This window comes from Frankliniella occidentalis, unplaced genomic scaffold, assembly GCF_000697945.3.
Source record: "Frankliniella occidentalis isolate FOCC.00 unplaced genomic scaffold, Focc_3.1 Scaffold396, whole genome shotgun sequence".
NCBI lineage: Eukaryota > Metazoa > Arthropoda > Insecta > Thysanoptera > Thripidae > Frankliniella > Frankliniella occidentalis.
This window is the reverse complement of record NW_026267518.1, coordinates 129,581-148,015: the sequence shown is the minus strand read 5'-3', so window position 1 is coordinate 148,015 and position 18,435 is coordinate 129,581. Positions and strand designations below refer to the sequence as shown.

Below are 18,435 nucleotides of genomic sequence, written 5' to 3'. Positions count from 1 at the left end.
GGGGGGGGAGAGGGGGAGGGCCAAATGACTGAGCGGGAGGAGGGAATGCAACGAATGTGTTGACTACACGGGTGTGCCACCGTGCATGTGAGCGAGTGTGTGTGTGTGTGTGTGTGTGTGTGTGTGTGTGTGTGTCCAACACCACTGCTTCCGAAAGAATCCGAACACCGAGTTGACTACCGTGCCGGGCGGGTCCGCCGGGCAGGTGTGTGCCGCCGGGTGTGTCACCCTGTCCGCTGTCACCACTACATCTTATGAGAAATTTCAATCTCTCTATCGGCCGTCCCCGGGCCGCCGCCGGGCCGCCAGAGGGACTGGACAGGACATTCCGGGCCCGGCCGGGTCCGGGATTAGACACAATCAGGGCCCGGGTCCTCCTTAACGCCGACCTCATTAATTTCGGCCTGCTGCGAGAGCGAGAGAGAGCGTTTCGTAAATAATCGAAAATAAAGCGGGCCGGCGTGGTGTGCGCGTCGCGTACAGAGCTGGACAACGGCCCCTGAGCATGCAACAGACATCAACCACCGCGTTGGAGCGGCGATTTCGGTTCCGTCGGTTCCGTGCGCAGAAATAAAAAGAAATACGAAATAATAAACAGGAAAAGGAACAACAACAATAATAATAATGGAAAGTCATCGGGGTGTGCGTGCCAGCCCCATATCGGTCGGCCGCTCCGCGGGTGACGATGTCCTTGGGGGTCCCGCCGGCCGGCCGGTCCGGAGCCCGCGCGGGGTTTCTAACTCACACCGGCCAATAACGTAAACTCCTTTGGTTCCTCCCGGAGCCGTCGGGCTGCTTGGGGCGCTCTCCTTAGCCGACCGCATGTAGCGCTGCGCGAATTAAACCAAAACGACCACAGAACCCTTTCTGCCACTCGGGGGCCGGCCCGGGCCCGGGCTCAGCCAATTAAGCCGGGCCTCGCGCAGGTTTTCGCGCGCGCTTTGGTCCAGGAGGGCCCGCCTGGCCCGCCTCCCAGACTGTTTGGTTTGCATACCCCCGCGCGGGAGCGACCGAGTGTATTCGTCTTCCACGGCCGGGGCGGGGCGGGGCGGGACGTCGGGCCGAGGCGAGGGGGGCCGACCGGCTGCCGAGAGGCCCTTAATTAAGCTCGGAGACCACTGCCCACATGGTCATGCCATGCCGACGGAACGGAGCCCTCGGTTTTGAATTGACGGCAGCGAGAGGAAAACATTGTGCCTTCATAAAAGACGCTCTACGCTTTGGGAGACTGCTTTGCTTTCCTATAAAATGACAGGCCACGTTAAACATGCAACACGGCGACGCCGCGGCAGAAGAATATTTTCCTATCCTATAGAGGATCAAAACGTCCGATAGGTTTCGGACGCGAGTCGGGTCGAGGTCCTTCCCCCTAGCGCAGAGCACCGGCCGCCACCGGCTGGACCAGGGACGTCCAGCCGTCAGCCGGACGTCAGCCCGACGCCAAAGGGTTATTAGCAGGTAGTCGCCTTAGTGTCAGAGTGACGGGCTGACGGCAGCCACCGGGCAGCCAGCGCGTCAGCCAGCGCGTCAGCTCCGCGGCCGAGTGCGTAATCCTGAACCCCCGGCCGGCGCGCAGGGGAGACGCCGTACGTCAGACGTCAGGGGAGGGCGCCTCTTCTCGCCTCTCCAGCAGCCCCGCCGCGCCCAGACCCGCCGCGCCCAGCCACGCTCCGCGGGGGGCTCGTAGTACCCACACAACACGGGGGAGGACACGCGCGCTCGTATGAGTTTGATGAAATAGACCTCCGCACGAAACAACACGACCCCCGCCCGCACACCAGACAAGGGCGGGCAGAAAAAAATTATAATAACAACAAGCAGACGAAGGAACAGGCGCCAGACACGTTTCCGATCAGCCGCAAACAAATTGCCCGGCGTGTTCCGAATTTCTTATATACCCTCTGAAACGTACGGCTATATGACTGATGGATCCGGGCCGTGAGCTCGCGGTGCGGGCGCCGAACATGTCGGGAACGACTTTTACAGCACGGGCACTTCCCGCGGTTCTACAAGAGCACAGCAGCACAGCGTGGCCTCCTCCGGGGGCGGCTAGGCCTGCTCGGCCTGCTCGGCCTGCTCTGCAGTCAGTCGCGCCGCGAGCGCACAAGGGCCGTAAAACAAGTCCTGCCCCCAACAAAGTAAAGTGCGCGCCGCGCCGGAGCACCGCCGAGCAGCAGCAGGACTTCATCTCCGCGCAGGCCGGAGAGGAAGGGGATGGGGGGGGGGGCAACAGAAGTAGAACGAAACTAGTAATAATAAAAGCTGCGGCGGAATGGACATGAAGCAGATAAGAAACTGCTCAGCTCAGCGCCGAGGTCTGATGAGAGAGTCCGGGCCGGCTCTCTGCGGCAGAGGGTGATGGCGGGGTACTTGGTGCAGCCAGAGCCGCGCCCGCGCCACGCCCCGCGCAGGCCGCGCAGCACGCCGGGCTCGCCGGTGCTCTAGCGCTCGATTCATGGAACGCGCATGGGGCTTATAACAGCTGTATCCGAGAGCGTCGTGCATGTGGGGGAGAGGAGAGGGAGAGAAAGGGATAGAGAGAGCCGAGAGGTGTGGCTAGCAGTAAAGTGCGCCGCAGGACACCGCGCTTGCTTGCGACCCGCCCCGGCGCGGTGACGGACGAGACGGCCTCGCACCGAGAGAGGTGCACGACGAGGAATGGGTCGACGACGGGCAGCGGGGGGTTGGAGCCGGACTCACCTGATCCTTGGCGAGCTGGAACCACGTCTTGATGATGACGGGCAGCCTCCAGCGGTGGTAGGACCGGGTGGTCTTGACGCTCACGAAGATGTCCTGCAGCGTGGTGGTCGGCGGCTTGCTCGTGGCCGTGGCGGCCGTCATGACGCCCGGGCCGCTGACGGGGACCATGCCGCCGGCGCCGCCGGCGCCCCCCGCCGCGCCGCCCGGGGGCTGCATGGGCGGCAGCGGGGGCACCGTCACGGGGTCCGGGTCCAGACTGTTGCTGTCCGCCGCCACCGGGACGGCCGCCGCCGCCTCCAGGTCGCCGTTGGAGGCCTGCTGGGGCTGGCGCAGTGACAAGCCCGCGGGCGGCGGCGGCGGCGCCACGAGCCCCGCTCCAGACGACGCCGGCCTTCCGGGACCCTGTGGGGCAGATCAACACGATGATGAGGCACTGTACTCGAGCTCGAGCATCTCATTTTGCGGGTCGAGCTGCGATTGTGGGGGAGTTCCCTCCGCTTCCACCCTCGCGGCAGGGGTGCGATGCAATGCGGGTACACAGAGGCACGAGGGGTGGGGGGCACGCAACTCTGCAGGGCGGGTGGCGAGTTGAGGGGCTTTGGTGGAGACCGCGACTGGATGCTGGCCGGGCGGGACGGGCGTGGGGCTGACCCAGCATCAGGGTGCGTGCCGTGCCCTGCCAGCCCCTCCCGCCCTCCCGCCCCGCCATGCAGCCGTGCAGTTTGCGAGACGGACAGGCCTGCGGACAGCCGGACGGCGACAGGAGGACAAGGGAACCAGACAGATAGCGAATTTGCTGCGACACGCACTGCATTGCAGCAGCGCCTTGGTCCAGCGCTCCAGCACTCTGAGAGAGTCGCAAGAGAATCGCGGTTTGAGGTTCAGCACAGCCGCCCGTCGCTTCCAGGTGTTTAATCACATTGGATCACAATGTAAATAATTCGACCATAGAAGACATTATTACAGATTTGCCTAAACAAACGGTGACAGGTGACAAAAACAACAAATTCTTCAAAAACTTAAGCACTTTCACTTAATATCCTTCGCAATCTACATTTAAGTCTTGGTTTCAATTTAGTAACAGATGCTGACGAAGAAATTAAAACTAATATCGGAGCACTGGGTTATCCTGACACATAGATGTCAATGCACACACTAGAACACACACATGACATTGCTTCACTTCCGCAGTGACACAGGTGTTGGAGGGCCTTAAGCCTTGAGGACCTGATGCCACACACTGGTATCCCACTTGTCACGCACTTGTCACACACACACACACACACACACACACCTGCTGTGCGTAGCCGGTGGCCGTCACACTTTGGTAGAGCAGGAGGGACATGTAGGCGAGCGCCGACACCAGCAGGAGCGCCTGCAGGGCGCGCTTGACTCGCAGGACGGCCATGGCAGCGCCGCCCGCGCCTCCACCTCCGCTGGCCGCGCGGCCCGAGAATTGGCGAGAGTTTGAACCGCGGATGACGGGATCCAGGTCCTCGCAGGGACTCGCACCGCGCCTACATGGCATGAGAACACACACGCGCGCCCGACGTCACGGCCTGCGATGGGGGCCTCCGCCCAGGGCGGCTGAGATACAACTGAGTTTGGGGAAACCATGCGAGACGCGGCTCCCTCCAGCGGCCATGTTGTAAACACTGCCCTTCCCCTCCCTCCTCCGCCACCTCCTCCTCCTCCTCCTCCTCCTCCTCCTCCTCCGCCCCGCCGTTCGAGTCCAACAGGTGTACAGTGCTGCCGCGGCGCGCCGTGGCGGCCGCGAGTACTACTCCGGGTGGGGTCTCCGCGCGCCGGGGGTATCGGCGGCGATACACCACCGTAACTTTCTGGGGCAAGGACCTGAGCACCTCATGACAGGCAGGACCGGGCAGGACAGGACGGCAGTCCGGCCGGAAACTGACGACGGAGGAGCAGAAGGAGGAGGAGGAGGATGGTGGCACGGCACGACCGGGGTCAGGACGGGTCAGGATGGTCAGCGCCGCTAGCTAGACCAGCGCAGCGGGACACAGGCGAGAGTGCAGAGCAGAACCTACACGCTGAAGGGAAGGGGCGCGCGCCATGAGATGCCCCGGGCCTGCCGTGTGGCTGCCATGGGCATTACCATGAAAATGCCTCGTGGGAACGGGATCATACCGGGGAGGTGCATGAGCGCGGTGAGTGCTGCCATGCAAATTAGCGGCTGCTTTCACCCCGCCACCGCCCGACCCTCTCTCTCTTTCTATCTAGCGCGCCGTGCTCGAGCGTGATAGCGGGAGTGAGAGAGACGGATATAGCAGAGGCAACAATGCACGGGAGTTCCCTACCAGCCGGCTGATGTGATGAGGCCCTCCCCCCGTCCCCCCACCCCCGGGCTGCAAAAGGCAAGGCGTCGTCACAGTGAGCGAGACTAGCGCGACTAGCGAGACCGGCGCCGCCGAGTGCGCAGTTGGGGTAGGTCACGGCAGGTCTAGTAATAGTGCGCGCCGAGCGCGACCGAAAACCACCGTGTTGCCTAAAACGTACCGGCCTAGGTCCAGGCTACGTGAATTCAGAGAATAGTGCTCCTGTGCCGACACTAAGTGGAACGTGGTGCCATGCATGTCAGGCGTGGCGTATCCAGCAACTGCTGTCCTTACGTTGCGAGGGTGGAGAGCAGAGAGGGTTGGATGAACCTCACTTTTAATGTAGATATGTATTGATGTACATTCCCTCCGATTAATTTTAAAGCGGTTTGGTGACAGTCCCTTGCCCCCCCCCCTCCCCCCTTTCTCCCCGCCCCCTTGGCCTGCCCGACGTAAATGTCTCCTCGGTCACTGCGCAGTGGGTCCGGGTCAGCGCGGGTCACCTCCTCGGGCGGGCACTGCGGCTGGGACACGACATTTCATACATCGACGGTGGGCGGTCCGTCCGCCTGTCTGTCCCTCGGTCCGTCACGCGGGCCTAACTGGCTGCTGCTGCTGCTGCCGTGCCTGCTGGTGTCTGCCGCCGGTGCCGGAACGGGGCGGTACGATACGGCCGGTATCGAGTGCCGCTGTATCACGGCCAGGCAGGCAGGCACGCCTACAGGCACGCCCCGCGGCGGAAGCGCGAGCTGGGCGTTGATGGTGTTGATACGACGAGTGCCGGTGACTGGTGACCAGGTTCTATAGGCGGATAGGCCTGGGCCGGGCTGGCCCCCATGTGTGTTGATCCCTCCACAGCAGGGTCCCGGTCCCACCCGGCCGGCCGGCACCGCGTCCTTCATGGCCGTGCCCTCCTGAAATGCGCCTCGGCGGAGCGTGACCGTGACGTGACGTGGCGCGGGAAGCGCGAGCGACGCCCCACCTGAACGAGTTTTTCTTGTCGCTCCCGCATCGCGAGCCCCGCCGGGGCCCCGCGGGCGCAGCGGAGCAGAGCGCGGCAGCGGCGGCAGCGATGCACACGCCAACTCTTTATTATTTTCCCAAACGCTCACCCCCCCCCCTCGTCCCGCCCCTTTCCCGTTCCGTCCCGTCCGCACCTGCGAGCCCTGCCCACCTGTGTGTCCTGACCCTGCGGTGCCACCTGCGCTCCACTTCACCGCGCGAGCAGCTCAGGCATCCCGCGGCTGGGAACGTTTTCAGCCGGGGGGCAAATGTACAAATAGTAAAAAATGGAACGCTCTATCCTCTCCAGTATTGTCGGATCCAGACCAGACAGGCGACACAGGGGTCGCGTCCAGACGCCAGACGCCACTGTTTGTATCGGACAGCAAGGGGGGGGGGGGGGTCGTGTTTTAAGTGAAAGAGTAGATGGATTGAACGAATTCGCCGTAGCACAATTACATTCGCTTCTGAGCATCATACCCTCGGGGAAACAGCGATACGAGCTCCGCGAGTGGCAGGCGCCGTACTCGCAGAGGGTAGGCAACCCGGTGAGCGCGCGCGCCGGCGTGTTGCCTACGGGCGTCCCCCGCGCAGGTGGTGCAGCAGTGCGTTGCTGTCGCTGTTTCCTCGGATACGCCGCCAACCGTGTCGCTAATCTCGAATTGACTTTGCATGGAACTAGTGACGCAACGAGAGTGACTCTCAATGTCGCGGAGCCGTGGAGCATCCCCTCCCCCCCTGTCTCCTTTATCTTGTGTTAGTGTTTCGAATGAAAGTTTCCCAGGAGCACCTAAGCACTATAGGGCCGATGACGTTTTTCTCTTGGTCGCTTGATTTGGATTCGTGACAGGTCCTGAACGCCGAGGGCTGAGCTCACTCTACTCGCGAAGCTCGCATTCCCCCGTCCCTCCCCGCCGCCCCTACCCCTCCCCCTTTCCCCGCTCATTCCCCAGCGCATGCGCTGTGCAGGCAACAGTCGCTGATTGAGAGAGTGCACTAGTGCTGCGCAGTGTTTGGGGCCGACCCAAACTCATCTGAGCTAACTAGGCCTTGCCTTTGGACGTTGTTTTGTCATTGCTCAAATAGTTAATACACGACGAATCTGTTGTGTTGTTTTTTGTACAATTCGGTCGAAGGATTGTCAGAGCTGTGGTGCAGTGTTTTGCTTGAGTAACGGTGAATGTGGTGATGGTGTGAGAGGTCCGAGATCTATGTCCCACCAGTGACGTGTGAAGCCGTGAATTCTTCATCAAAATGTGGAGCCCGACACACGTCCAAGTGACAGGTAAGATAAGTATTGCTAATTGATTTTTTTAACATTAATCTCTGCTTTGAAAACTGTTCCTTGCTAGTTAATCTAGATAGTGTCACCAATGAGAATGACTACAGTTATCTCCACTCAGATGACTCATAACCTCGCTGTTTATCTCGTCTTTTTTTCCCTTTCGAATCTTTCAAAAAGAGAATTTTGTAATGAAAGCAAACAGGACAGAATGTGCTTGCAATTAAATTAATAGCCAATAAAAATATGTCAACGATTCCAACAAGAACAAAGTTTGAGTGATGAGTTGTATTTCCTCTTTGATTTCTGAGTGAAACCACATAAAATACAACACGGGTTTGTGGCATTTTAAGATCTATTTGGAATAAATTGTTGAGCTTGTCTTTCAGCCTGTAATATTTTTTTAGATTTACTCTTGTTACTTTACTCTTGTTTAGACTGAACTAGTGAGGCATGACCAAATGTAGGCCATGTTTTTCTTCGTGATTTTAGGAGGTCACCATCCAAATACATGTTTTTGACAAGTTCTTACAAAGTTTTCATGTATCAGAGGATCACGCCCCTAAGTTAAAGAAAATTTTGCATGGAAACAAATTAGTTCTCAAGGGAAATAGAGATTTCTAGATTTTTTTTACATTCTGACTAAAGCTCCACATCTTTACTTTTGTTGCAGTACAAAAAGCTCGTGGACTTCTCATTAAAGGGAAAAATGGTAAGCTCTTTGTTTATTTTGTTTTTGTTTAAATTTTCTTACAATTAAATTTTAAGGTAAAAGCCATTATAATTGTGTTTTTGGTTTGTTTATATGTGTTTTTGTTTTGCAGGTTTCAATGATGCCTTTGTAACAATTGCTTTGGGTAAAGAAAAATACCAGACGTCTGTGAAGGAAAAGGCACCTGCTAATATTGAATGGCATGAAGAATGTGAATTGTAAGTTTTTGGTGTTATCTGTTTTATAAAAATATTGCAATATTTCTTTTGGGGAAATGGAGAATATCAAACCAAATCAAATTAAATATTACTGTAATATGCAATGGACAGTGTCCTTGTCAGCATTTGTGTTGTGGCTTATGTGGTAGAGGTTGTGTCTTCTGCAGACCAGTGGAGAGAGTTGAGTGGGTGTGACAATGGCTGGCTGGCCTTGGATGTTTCGTAATGTTACTAAATGGTCATTGTTCTCAAACTTCTGTAATACAGTGTTTGTTTAGTTGCACAGTTTGACATCCAATTTGTTTAGTATTTTTGGTTCCATATAATATTGCATTTTTTTGTATTGTTTTCGTTTAAAATCAAAAACATTTTTCACTTGTAATATAGAGTTGAATTACTCAGGTATTAATTTCTTTTTGCAGGGAGATCCCCAAACATGGCAACACTGCAGAGATCACCCTCACAGCTCTACATCGCAATTTTTTGGGAGTGGATGAATTTTTAGGAACTGTCAGCATACCTTTATCTGAGTTTGATGTCTACGAAAGACCCCGTAATAGGTATGTAGCCTTTTGCCAACTTATTTCAAGTCAGAATGTTTTGCTTAAGATGATGCAAAGGTGGATAGGGCATTCAAGCATTGTCCTGCACAATGTGCAGCCCCCACAAAACGGCCCCCACCCCCCTCCTCTCCCCCCACTTTTCCTCCTGTGTTTTGTGAGTAGGAGTTAGGCACACACAGAGGAGGATGCACTCTCACTCGCCATCCTCAGTTAGATGCAGACATGTTGAGTTTGTGCATGGGGTTACTTGTGCTTTGCAGATTTCTGAAATTTTCTAATGTGTCCAATCGGGGGGTTTGCTTTAATGCGGTATTATGTCGAACGTCAATGTTTGGGCGGATCTGGAATTAGGTGGGGCTCAGCAAAATATGGGTTGGTGAAAATTATCCATCTATCAAAAATGACTAAACTTCAGTATCTTAAATTCTTTTAGCATTTTTTTACTCGACGGATTTAGAATTTCTTTCACTATATGTGCTTAAATTTTTCAGATGGTATACACTTCGGGGCAAACCTGGCAAAGAGAAGGGAAAGGATAAGCAACGTGGTGAACTTGAAGTCAAGGTGGGATTCATAGTGAAGGCTGGCTCCCTAACTGACCTAAGTAAGAAAGAAAAACACAAATCTTCATTGGGCCAGTTGTCGCATATGGCACAGTCTGTTGGTGAGCTCATTTTCACTGTATGATTGCACGTATTTATGAGAAATAGCAAGATGGGCTATGTTTTTATATAACTCTTTTTATAAGGTGGAAGTCTTCTGAGCATTGGGAGTCTGGAAAAGAAGAAGGGATTGAAAAAGCTTGCAAAGTCTATTGGAGCCAGAGTAGGCAGAGGATCAAAGAAACACATAAGTGAAGAAGTTTTACCTGAAGGGTCTGTTTATCAGTCTTCTGGTCAAAGAATTGGTGATGCTGATCCAGGAGTCATAAGTGAGGGTGAAAGTGATGATGAATTCAGGGTATGTTCAAATTTTCTTGTTTTATCTGTCTAACCTTGCTAGCAGGATTGACATACTTCACTATATTATAGTACTGCCTATACTTAAGTCTAATGTACAATATGTTTTCCAGTTTGATGAACTATCTCACAAGAGTTCTGGCAGCTCTCTTAATATTCATGGATCTAGTGGAGCACAGCATACTCCTGTATCAGGTTCAATGGAAAATCTAGCTGGCGGAGAGTTCCTAAGGCGGTCAGCTTCTGGAGTGTCCAACTCATCCCTAGGCCGGAATACTTTAGGGCCTCCATCTAAGCCACCTCGTACTCTTCTTCCCAACCCTTCTCCAGTGACAGTGACTCCACCAGCTGATGAATGGGAACAAAAATTGTATGGTGGACGCAAAGATGTTCCAAGTGCAGATACGCTAAAACGTCGCTCTTGGGAGAGTCCACGGCTCCCTGCCCCAAGCCAACCACATGAGGATGTTCCACCACCACTCCCATCCACCCCTGCACCAACCTCACCAGCCATGCCTGCTTCCCCAGCATTGACTTCATCACCTGCACTTCCAGCTTCTCCCAGCTTCACTAAAACCAAAAGCGGTCTTAACTCTGCATTTGGCTCTCAACAGTCAATTGGAAGTGGGGGAGCAGATGCAGATAAGGTAGAGGAAGATAAAGACAAGACCAAAGAAAAAAATAATTTGAAATCAAAATTCAAAAATTTCCGCATGGGCAAAGGTATGCTTGCTTTGTCCTTGTAAAGTAAAAGTGTTTTTTACAGCTTTGAATAATAAATTCTATTTCATTGTGTAGATTCAAAGTCACCTGCCCCAGAGCCTCCAATTGTGTTAAACTCTCCAGCGATTGACACTCGTGGGGAAAGGATCATTGTGGGTCGAGAAAAAGAGAAGAATAATCAAGGTTCCCCACAATTGCAGTCTCGTTTATCCTCTGAAGTTTTACGCAAATTTGAAGGGAAAAGCAGGGAGGTAAGTGCAGAAAATCTTAAATTTTCTTCTATAGGCATCATGAATCAGGAAAGCACTTTATTATATACCCGCTTTATTTTTTTTAGGACTTGATTGAAATGGTCATGAAAATGGAAGGAAAACTTGATGTTCAAAAGAAACGAGTGAAGGATCTTGAAGACTACTTAGACGATCTCTTACTCCGAGTAATGGAAACCACTCCTCGGATCCTTCAAAACCCGTTTATTACTTGTAAGGCACAAGCGCGATTTTCTTAAATTACAAAATGAGATAAGCACTTACATTTTGAAACATTACCATCAGTGTTTGCTCACTCATGATTTAAGTTAAAACAGTGAATGCTTCATTCTTGTAAACATGTGGAATGAACTTTTTACAATCTTAATGTCTTCAAGAGGTTTTTCAAATAAACATTCTGCTTGGTTATGAGGATGACAACATCTTAATTTATTGATATTAAGAGATTGGTAGGTACTATTGTTATTGTATAGCATGGTGATTGTTTTGATGATATATATTTTATTGAATGACTAATACGTACTGTTTTTGTCTGTTGATGAAATGTTTTATTATGCGCAGACAGATTCATTTAGATCATATTTTTATACTGCACTTTACTTCTTAGCTTCAGCCTATGCTAGTTGTTTGCCATATTTTTGAGGCCAAGTGTGCACCTGGTTGAATTTTTGTAAATATTAGATCTATCTTTCTGCAAGATTTCAATTTTTAACTAGCTCTTGGTCATCATGAGAAGTAGTGAGTTTTTTTTAAATCTATAAAGTGACAAATGGTACTAAGGCTGCTATGGAAGTGTGTATTTCCAATGAGGCGTAATGGTCTTGCCTCTTGACCCCTACTGTGAATAAGAACTTCTTATGAATTTGTATATAGATGGTATATGCGTACTATGCCTGAAAAAGCCGAGAAGAATTTTATGATACAAGTAATTCTACATCACAAATGTAATTTGAAAGTATAATGATTTTATGTTATGTGCAAATGGTTTCCCTTGATTTTGATTTTGCCCTGGTAAATGGAGGATGACTAATAGATGCCATTATATGATATAGTCACTTATTATATTAAATCATATTTGTAGGCTTCTTGCACTTGCTACTTACTTTGCTAAATCATTTTGAACCAGCTTTTGAAAATCATGTTTTATGTAATGTTTCCCCAATGTGATTGTATCATGGACTTTAATGAGATTCAATGTGATTATTGCTTTTTAAGTGAGAGCTGAATATCAGAAATACGTCCTCAAATTCTTCCCTATTTTTTGGAATACTTAATATTTACTGTGATAAAGGCAAATTTGAAGCATATTGTCAGCTTTTCTTTTGATGACTGGCTCAGTGCTAAGAGCAGGTGTATGTGACATGAGTCATGGCATTCTAAACTGACATAAGCCCTTTCATGCATTCTTTACGCCATATTAACAAATTTTATGTTATTAATTACTGTGTATGGACCTGTGATTTGCTCTTATTAGACTTAAAAGTTCATATGAGGCTTAAAGGCATCTTTGCTGTTTTATTGGTACCTATATTATTAATCTGGATGTGATGGTTATATAGGGCCGAGCCGTCAAAAATGCAACTGTGCAAGGGCAATATATTGTAATTACAAATATTTTAATCTAAGAGTAAATAATAATATAGCTGTGTTATATGTGGGGAGAAAGCATTAATTCCAGACTGATTTGTGGATATTGGATGTGTGTTTATGTTTTACATCCTAAATTCCGTCCAAAGCAAAATATTCTTAAGAAAAATGGAGCTGGTGAACCTCCTGTCATTTCTTTACAAGTAGTCTAAACGACACCTGTCTCACTAGTAATTGCCATATAGAGCAGCTATGATTTTGTATGAGGGAAGAGAAGCATGTACACTAGTTGTGAACAGCCTTGATTTCGTGTGTAAATATAAGTTGCCAATGCTACAAGTTAGTCTTCCATTCTTAGTAAATTTATGATAAAATTTGTACTGCAGGCTGCTTCGTCTTACCCCAAATAAAACATCCCAAATCATTAACATTCATGAATTTTTTTACCAACACCTTCCTACTTTGAATCTGCTTAGAGGAGGTTAATACATTTGGGGAGTTGAATTCATAATGGATAAGTCTAATTACTTGATAATTAACTTTATTTCTTTCATAAATACATGTTTCTGTACAGCCAGATCTTGTTGGCCAAAACAGGAGACAGACGTACTACTGAGAGTTCTACATCAAGCTCTGCATTTATCACAGAAATCCCCTAGCATAACAAACAATAATGATAATGTTACAATTCTTTTAAGACAGCATTAGATTTAGTAACTGCACTAAAACCAACTCCCGCCCCGCACACACAGACACAATTGTTGGCACTTTATTTCTAAAGAATGTGGCAATTTATTATCACATCAGCGATAGTGTGTGCAAATGGCAAATAAAATGTACAGAGCTGTGGTGCTCCACAAGGTTTACTACTTTATTGTCAATGATACTCTGTTAATCATTCACACATCATTCAGTTTAACTCACACACCATACATTCAATACCACAATCTCACCCTCAGCATCAAAGCAAAAATTAGTAACAATTCTCCTTCATCACTCTCAGGAATGGATAAAAAACACTTCTAGTGTATACACACTAGATAATAGAAGTAAAATACTACAAACAACTTGTAGAAAAGGAAAAATTCAGAAAAGGAGAAGCAACAATAAGTATTTCACATAGGCCGTTGGCTTCTCATGTCTCAACAAATGGAAGATAATACTATCACGGGGATGGGGAACTTCTTCCAAATTACAGACGCATTCTGACTGCTAATCACAGAGTAGACATTGTGAGCACAGAGAACACGACGCAACCAACTAATTAATCCAAACAAAAAAAATGGTCCTCAACCAGTCAAACAAAGAACACACAGTTTAAAAATATGTGGACCAAGATTCCTTAAAATCTGCTCAGCCCTCAAAGTAGACACTCACTCACACATTCACACACATCGCAATTTATCTCAGGCTCACGACGCTATGGCATGCAATTTTGATTGACCACCCCATATAACAAGCAAGATTCCTCACTTTTATGTGCCATTTCACCCGCAAGTAGAAATTAATCCCTCAAAATTATCTAAAGTTTCAACATTTCAACTTAATATGAGTAAATTATAATGAATACTTAGCTGCTTTGTAGAATTAGATTTAGCTTTAGAGGAAAACACTACTTTGACATAAATTAGTAATATATTATCCTTCATTTCACACATCCATATATCTTCTGTATCTCTAAGAGCATGGCACATAGAGGAAATACATGGCAGCAAGGAAAACCACTCATGATATGGGGTGGTCAGATAATTTTGCACAACATACATAGGTAGTTGATTAACTCCATCTGCTGCAGCTATCTGTTAAACTTTATCATTAGTTTACACTGCATGTATAACTTTACCCATGAATTAACATGGCATTATAATCATTATGTGGAAATTAATGAACAGAAAATAATTTATATCTTTGTAATAATAATACACTATTCACTCTGGAAAACTAAATACAACACATCTTGAAGGATGTGCTGTCACTCCACACAATTCTACCATGAACAGTATGGCTCAACAAAGTCCTCCACATAGAATACCTTACATAAGAACAACTCTATAAAAATAAATTTATTAAACCTCAAGGAAAATTTACAATACTTCTTTTCTTTGTCTTCTATAAAAGTAACCATGATTTATGAATGAATATATACACATGAAGGACCTTTAAAAGTATCCTTTACATTTGTAACTTTTCTGATTCCCGACAAAATAGATTGAGATAATTATTTCAATGCATAAATAAGTGCTTGACTGATCTATTAAAGGGGACCTGTGTGCTAGTCGTCTCTATACCTACGCTTGTTAACATTGCAGTAATCCTTCCGAGCTGCTGCCACTCCACGTCCAAGGTGTAAGTACGTACTGAGTACAGTTTATTGCTGCTTAGTAATTGAAAAAGGAACCTGCATGATTTGGCGCAGCTACAAGCTAGCGTTTAAATGCACAGGTGTGGCCATCAGGTACACTAAATGGTGCATAACTAGCTGAGCCTATGTTGTTTCCCTAATCAGAATAGAAAAGATAGATAAGTACTACTGGAGCACCAAAAACGAGAATACACACACAAAGAATGAGTACTTACCTAGTGATTTTATCCATTACCCCTCTGATCTCTGTATCTGTAACATCTGGGACAAGTTTATGTACCATCTCTCGTACGAAAAGGTCTGATATGCCAGGGCTGGCTCTTTCAGCAAGTTCAAAAGCATTTTTAAGCTCTTCTATAGCATCAGTGCGGTGTGCAGGTTCCCCACCTTGTGGACTATAATCACGTCTTCTCTGTAACTGGTTAAGAATATAAATTGTAAATCTCCTATGCTTCATTGGTACAACTAAACATAAAAAGAAAACAACTTACCTCAGATATAATGGGATAAATTACTCGACACAGACAAGGAGAGCGTTGGTGGTGAGCATGGCGTGAGCCAACACGGTCACTTTCTGCCACATCTGATCGTTCTGACCTCTCTGATCGGTCTGATCTATCTGATCTATCTGATCGCTCTGATCTATCTGACCGCTCTGATCTATCTGACCTCTCTGCTCTTTCAGAACGGTCATTACGATTAGCGTGATCAGATCGGACACCATGGTCTGTACGATCAGTTCTATTTGCATGTTCAGTGCGATTGATATGTTCTGGCCTGTCTCCCCGGTGGTCTAAAGGACCTATTTCTTTAGATCCACGTTTTTCTCGAGTTCCAGTAGTTTGGGATGTGGGCTGAACTTGTGATTGTGATTGAACTTGTACCAAATGTTGAGGACTTTCTGAAGGAGGTGGAGGAGCATTCCCCTGTGGTCGAGACTAGTAGAGTAGAAAAAATGTGTAAATAACAAATTTAAGATTTTTTTAAAAATGGAAACAAGTAAGAGATATAGAATTAAAATTTGGGGACTTACTGGGCCAGGGCTCCTATCATTACGATGATGATTTCCATTTAGTCGGTGATTATTTTCTTCCGGAGGTGGTTTGATTGAGTGAACGCCTTTAACAGTCATTATCCATGGCTCATCCATGTCACTATCTGGTTTTGATTCTTCCCTACAGGTAGCAGTAAATTTGAGAGTTACCAAATTATAACAGGACAAACAGATAATTGATATTTTTATAGCACATGTACTTACGAGTCAGAGTTTTCACTTTCTGTCTCACTCTCTTCACTGCGTGATGATTTCCATTTCTTGTACCTATCAATTAAGTCTACAAGGTAGGAGTTCTTCTTGGCTTTACGGATAAATGGGAACTTTAGAAGTTCTTTGGCTGTTGGCCTCTGCAGAAATAAGATACAAATTACTCATTGTATGATTGTATAATCAATGTAAAAATTGCCAGGAAGTGTAACTACAGAGAAACACCCAAAAATACATACATTATCAGGGTCCTTATTGAGACAAGCTTCCACAAATTCTTTGAATTGACGGGTGTATTGACCAGTTAATTGAGGAGGATTATTTTTGGGTATGAGAAACAACACACGCATTGGGTGAAGTTCTGAATTGGGAGGTTCTCCTTTGGCCAATTCAATAGCTGTAATACCCAATGACCATATGTCGGCCTACAAACGAAAAAAGGCAACTAATTAAACTTTGTTCATGTTTTAAAGTCAAAGCCTTTCATTTTTTAATTTATATGTAACCTACTTTTGAATCATATGCTGATTGCTTGATAACTTCAGGAGCCATCCAAAAAGGAGTACCCACAAAAGTGTTTCTTTTATTAGTAGTGTTAGTGAGCTGGCCTGCTACACCAAAATCTGCTAGTTTCACATCTCCCATTTCACTCAGCAACACATTTGCAGCTGGAAAAAGAGGGAAGAAACAAACATGTAACATCCGGACCATGGCACTATATTCAGAAACTTCAATTCTTCAAGATATTACCTTTAATATCTCTATGTAATTTACGCTCTGAATGTAAATAGTCGAGGCCTTTGAGAACTTCACGAAGAATTATGGCTATGTGCATTTCCTCAAAAGACCCTGCTTTCATCAGGTCCAGGGCAGAACCCCCACCAAGATATTCCATGATAATCCATAACTTGGTACCCTGAAGAGGAATTGGGCAGTATAGGGTAAATGTAGGATTATGAGATAAGATAAAGAACACTAGCAACAGATAAGGCTAATAAGAAAAGAAGTGATGGTGCCCACAAATAGTCATACCTTGAGGTAGGAGCCAAAGTATTTGGTGACAAATGTCGAATCACATTGGCTGAGCACCATGATTTCCTGCTGTATGTCTTCAATTTCATCTTCAGCTTCTTCAAGATCAATTATTTTAATTGCAACAACTTGCTGAGTTCGCTTGTCTATTCCTTTAAAGACTTCTCCAAAAGATCCCTTACCAATCCTCTCTTGCTTGGTGAAGATCAGTTCGGGATCCACCTTCTAGAAGACAAAAATTACAAGAACTGTTTGAAAACATGTCTTTGAAGAGGCAATAAATGTGGCATCATTAACTGATTCACTAAAGAGTGGCAAAACTAAAAAGGGAAATGATACAAGTTTTTATTCTTAACTCCAAGCAAATTAGTTAAAACCAGGCCATCATCTAAAAACAATCTAGACCTATCACACACAAATGCTGCAATAAGTGGCCAACAAAATTTCTTACATTCATTGAAACCACAGCCAGTCAGCGGAAAAATCAAGGCAGAGCAATCGTCTGCCGATTCAACAAGAAATTCGTCGTGAGGGATTCCTGTCAACTCATAGGGAAATTCCAGTTCCGTCAATCTGAGTTGGCCGATTTCCGAATCATAAACAAAATTGAAACCACGTCAATGCGGACTACGTAAACCTCCACTAGCTGTGCCAACTCGGGGGAGCAGATGACACCCTCGCGAAAACAAGGGCAAAGGGGTGACAAGACGGGATGTCTTGATTTATCGATCCAACCCAATCCCAAGAAGGTTATGTTGCACTCGCCTCCCCTCGCGCTCAGCCATCGGAATGCACTGGCCTAGTTCGGGGAGGTTATGTCGAGATTGCCAACCCGGAGACAGCCCCAAATTCCTTAGAGATGAGGCCTCCCACGGCCTAAGGGCGAGCAGAGGGGTGGACGCAGCGCGGCGCAAGGAACTACCCCCGAAGGACTGAGCAGATACGCCCCCTATTGAGGAGACCTGCTAAATATTTGGTCAGGCACTGGCTACTGCCACTGGGCAAAACAACGACAGCGGATGACACCTCCTCACCTCATTGAAAGCCATGGTGACGGCTGGGACGTCCGACAAAGTTCACCGCGGCGCTGGTCGCGGCGCCCGCCGCATACTTAACCCAGCACCTGGGACGACTTGACTTTGCGCGACTTGAACGCGATCCAATGCGTCAACAGGTTCAATCCACTATCCACTGCAGCCATGACGGCGCCATCTTGCCGTGTGGCCCGACTCGACACTGACTACCGCCACCACCGCAGGCCGCTACTACGCCGCCGCCGCCGCGACGCCCTCCTCTCCTCGCGACGCCTGCGACGACGCCGCGCCACGCCGCTGCAACGCCTGCAACGCCCTGCAGTGGACAGCCCACCTCGTCCACTGCACTCCAGCGCATGTAAAAAAGTAAAGAAATAAAAAAATACTGACGC

General features: G+C 48.0%; 3 protein-coding genes across 5 annotated transcripts in view; 1 reads left to right on the top strand and 2 right to left on the bottom strand.

Moving 5' to 3' along the window:
* Nucleotides 1-4,353, bottom strand: part of LOC113202473 (fringe glycosyltransferase) — a 37,231-nt gene extending 32,878 nt beyond the window's left edge. For both annotated transcript variants that reach the window (XM_026416718.2, XM_052274455.1), the window contains exons 1-2: nucleotides 3,995-4,353; nucleotides 2,701-3,102 (exon numbers count right to left, since the gene is read on the bottom strand). In XM_026416718.2, the coding sequence (XP_026272503.2) occupies nucleotides 2,701-3,102; nucleotides 3,995-4,228 (636 nt within the window). In that variant the 5' untranslated portion in view covers nucleotides 4,229-4,353. The remainder of the gene's footprint in view (nucleotides 1-2,700; nucleotides 3,103-3,994) is intronic.
* Nucleotides 4,354-7,000: 2,647 nt separating this feature from the next.
* Nucleotides 7,001-12,779, top strand: LOC113202445 (rab11 family-interacting protein 1). The gene is made up of 9 exons (XM_026416669.2): nucleotides 7,001-7,323; nucleotides 7,994-8,032; nucleotides 8,145-8,250; nucleotides 8,673-8,810; nucleotides 9,305-9,477; nucleotides 9,562-9,773; nucleotides 9,886-10,495; nucleotides 10,571-10,746; nucleotides 10,833-12,779. The coding sequence occupies exons 1-9, from the start codon at nucleotides 7,293-7,295 to the stop codon at nucleotides 11,001-11,003; spliced, it is 1,656 nt and encodes a 551-aa protein (XP_026272454.1). The 5' UTR covers nucleotides 7,001-7,292; the 3' UTR covers nucleotides 11,004-12,779.
* A 96-nt stretch (nucleotides 12,780-12,875) lies between these two features.
* LOC113202444 (serine/threonine-protein kinase 26) lies at nucleotides 12,876-18,277 on the bottom strand. Of its 2 annotated transcripts, none has more exons than XM_026416667.2 (10): nucleotides 18,044-18,277; nucleotides 17,010-17,234; nucleotides 16,728-16,893; nucleotides 16,488-16,645; nucleotides 16,217-16,402; nucleotides 15,972-16,117; nucleotides 15,747-15,888; nucleotides 15,205-15,651; nucleotides 14,929-15,131; nucleotides 12,876-14,849 (listed from the first exon to the last, which is right to left on the bottom strand). In XM_026416667.2, exons 1-10 carry the CDS (start codon nucleotides 18,056-18,058, stop codon nucleotides 14,837-14,839), a joined length of 1,701 nt encoding a protein of 566 aa, XP_026272452.1. In that variant the 5' UTR covers nucleotides 18,059-18,277; the 3' UTR covers nucleotides 12,876-14,836. The 2 variants fall into 2 exon arrangements, with proteins under 2 accessions (XP_026272452.1, XP_026272453.1); XM_026416668.2 differs by lacking the exon at nucleotides 18,044-18,277 and adding an exon at nucleotides 17,461-17,774.
* Between the last annotated feature and the right edge of the window lie 158 nt (nucleotides 18,278-18,435).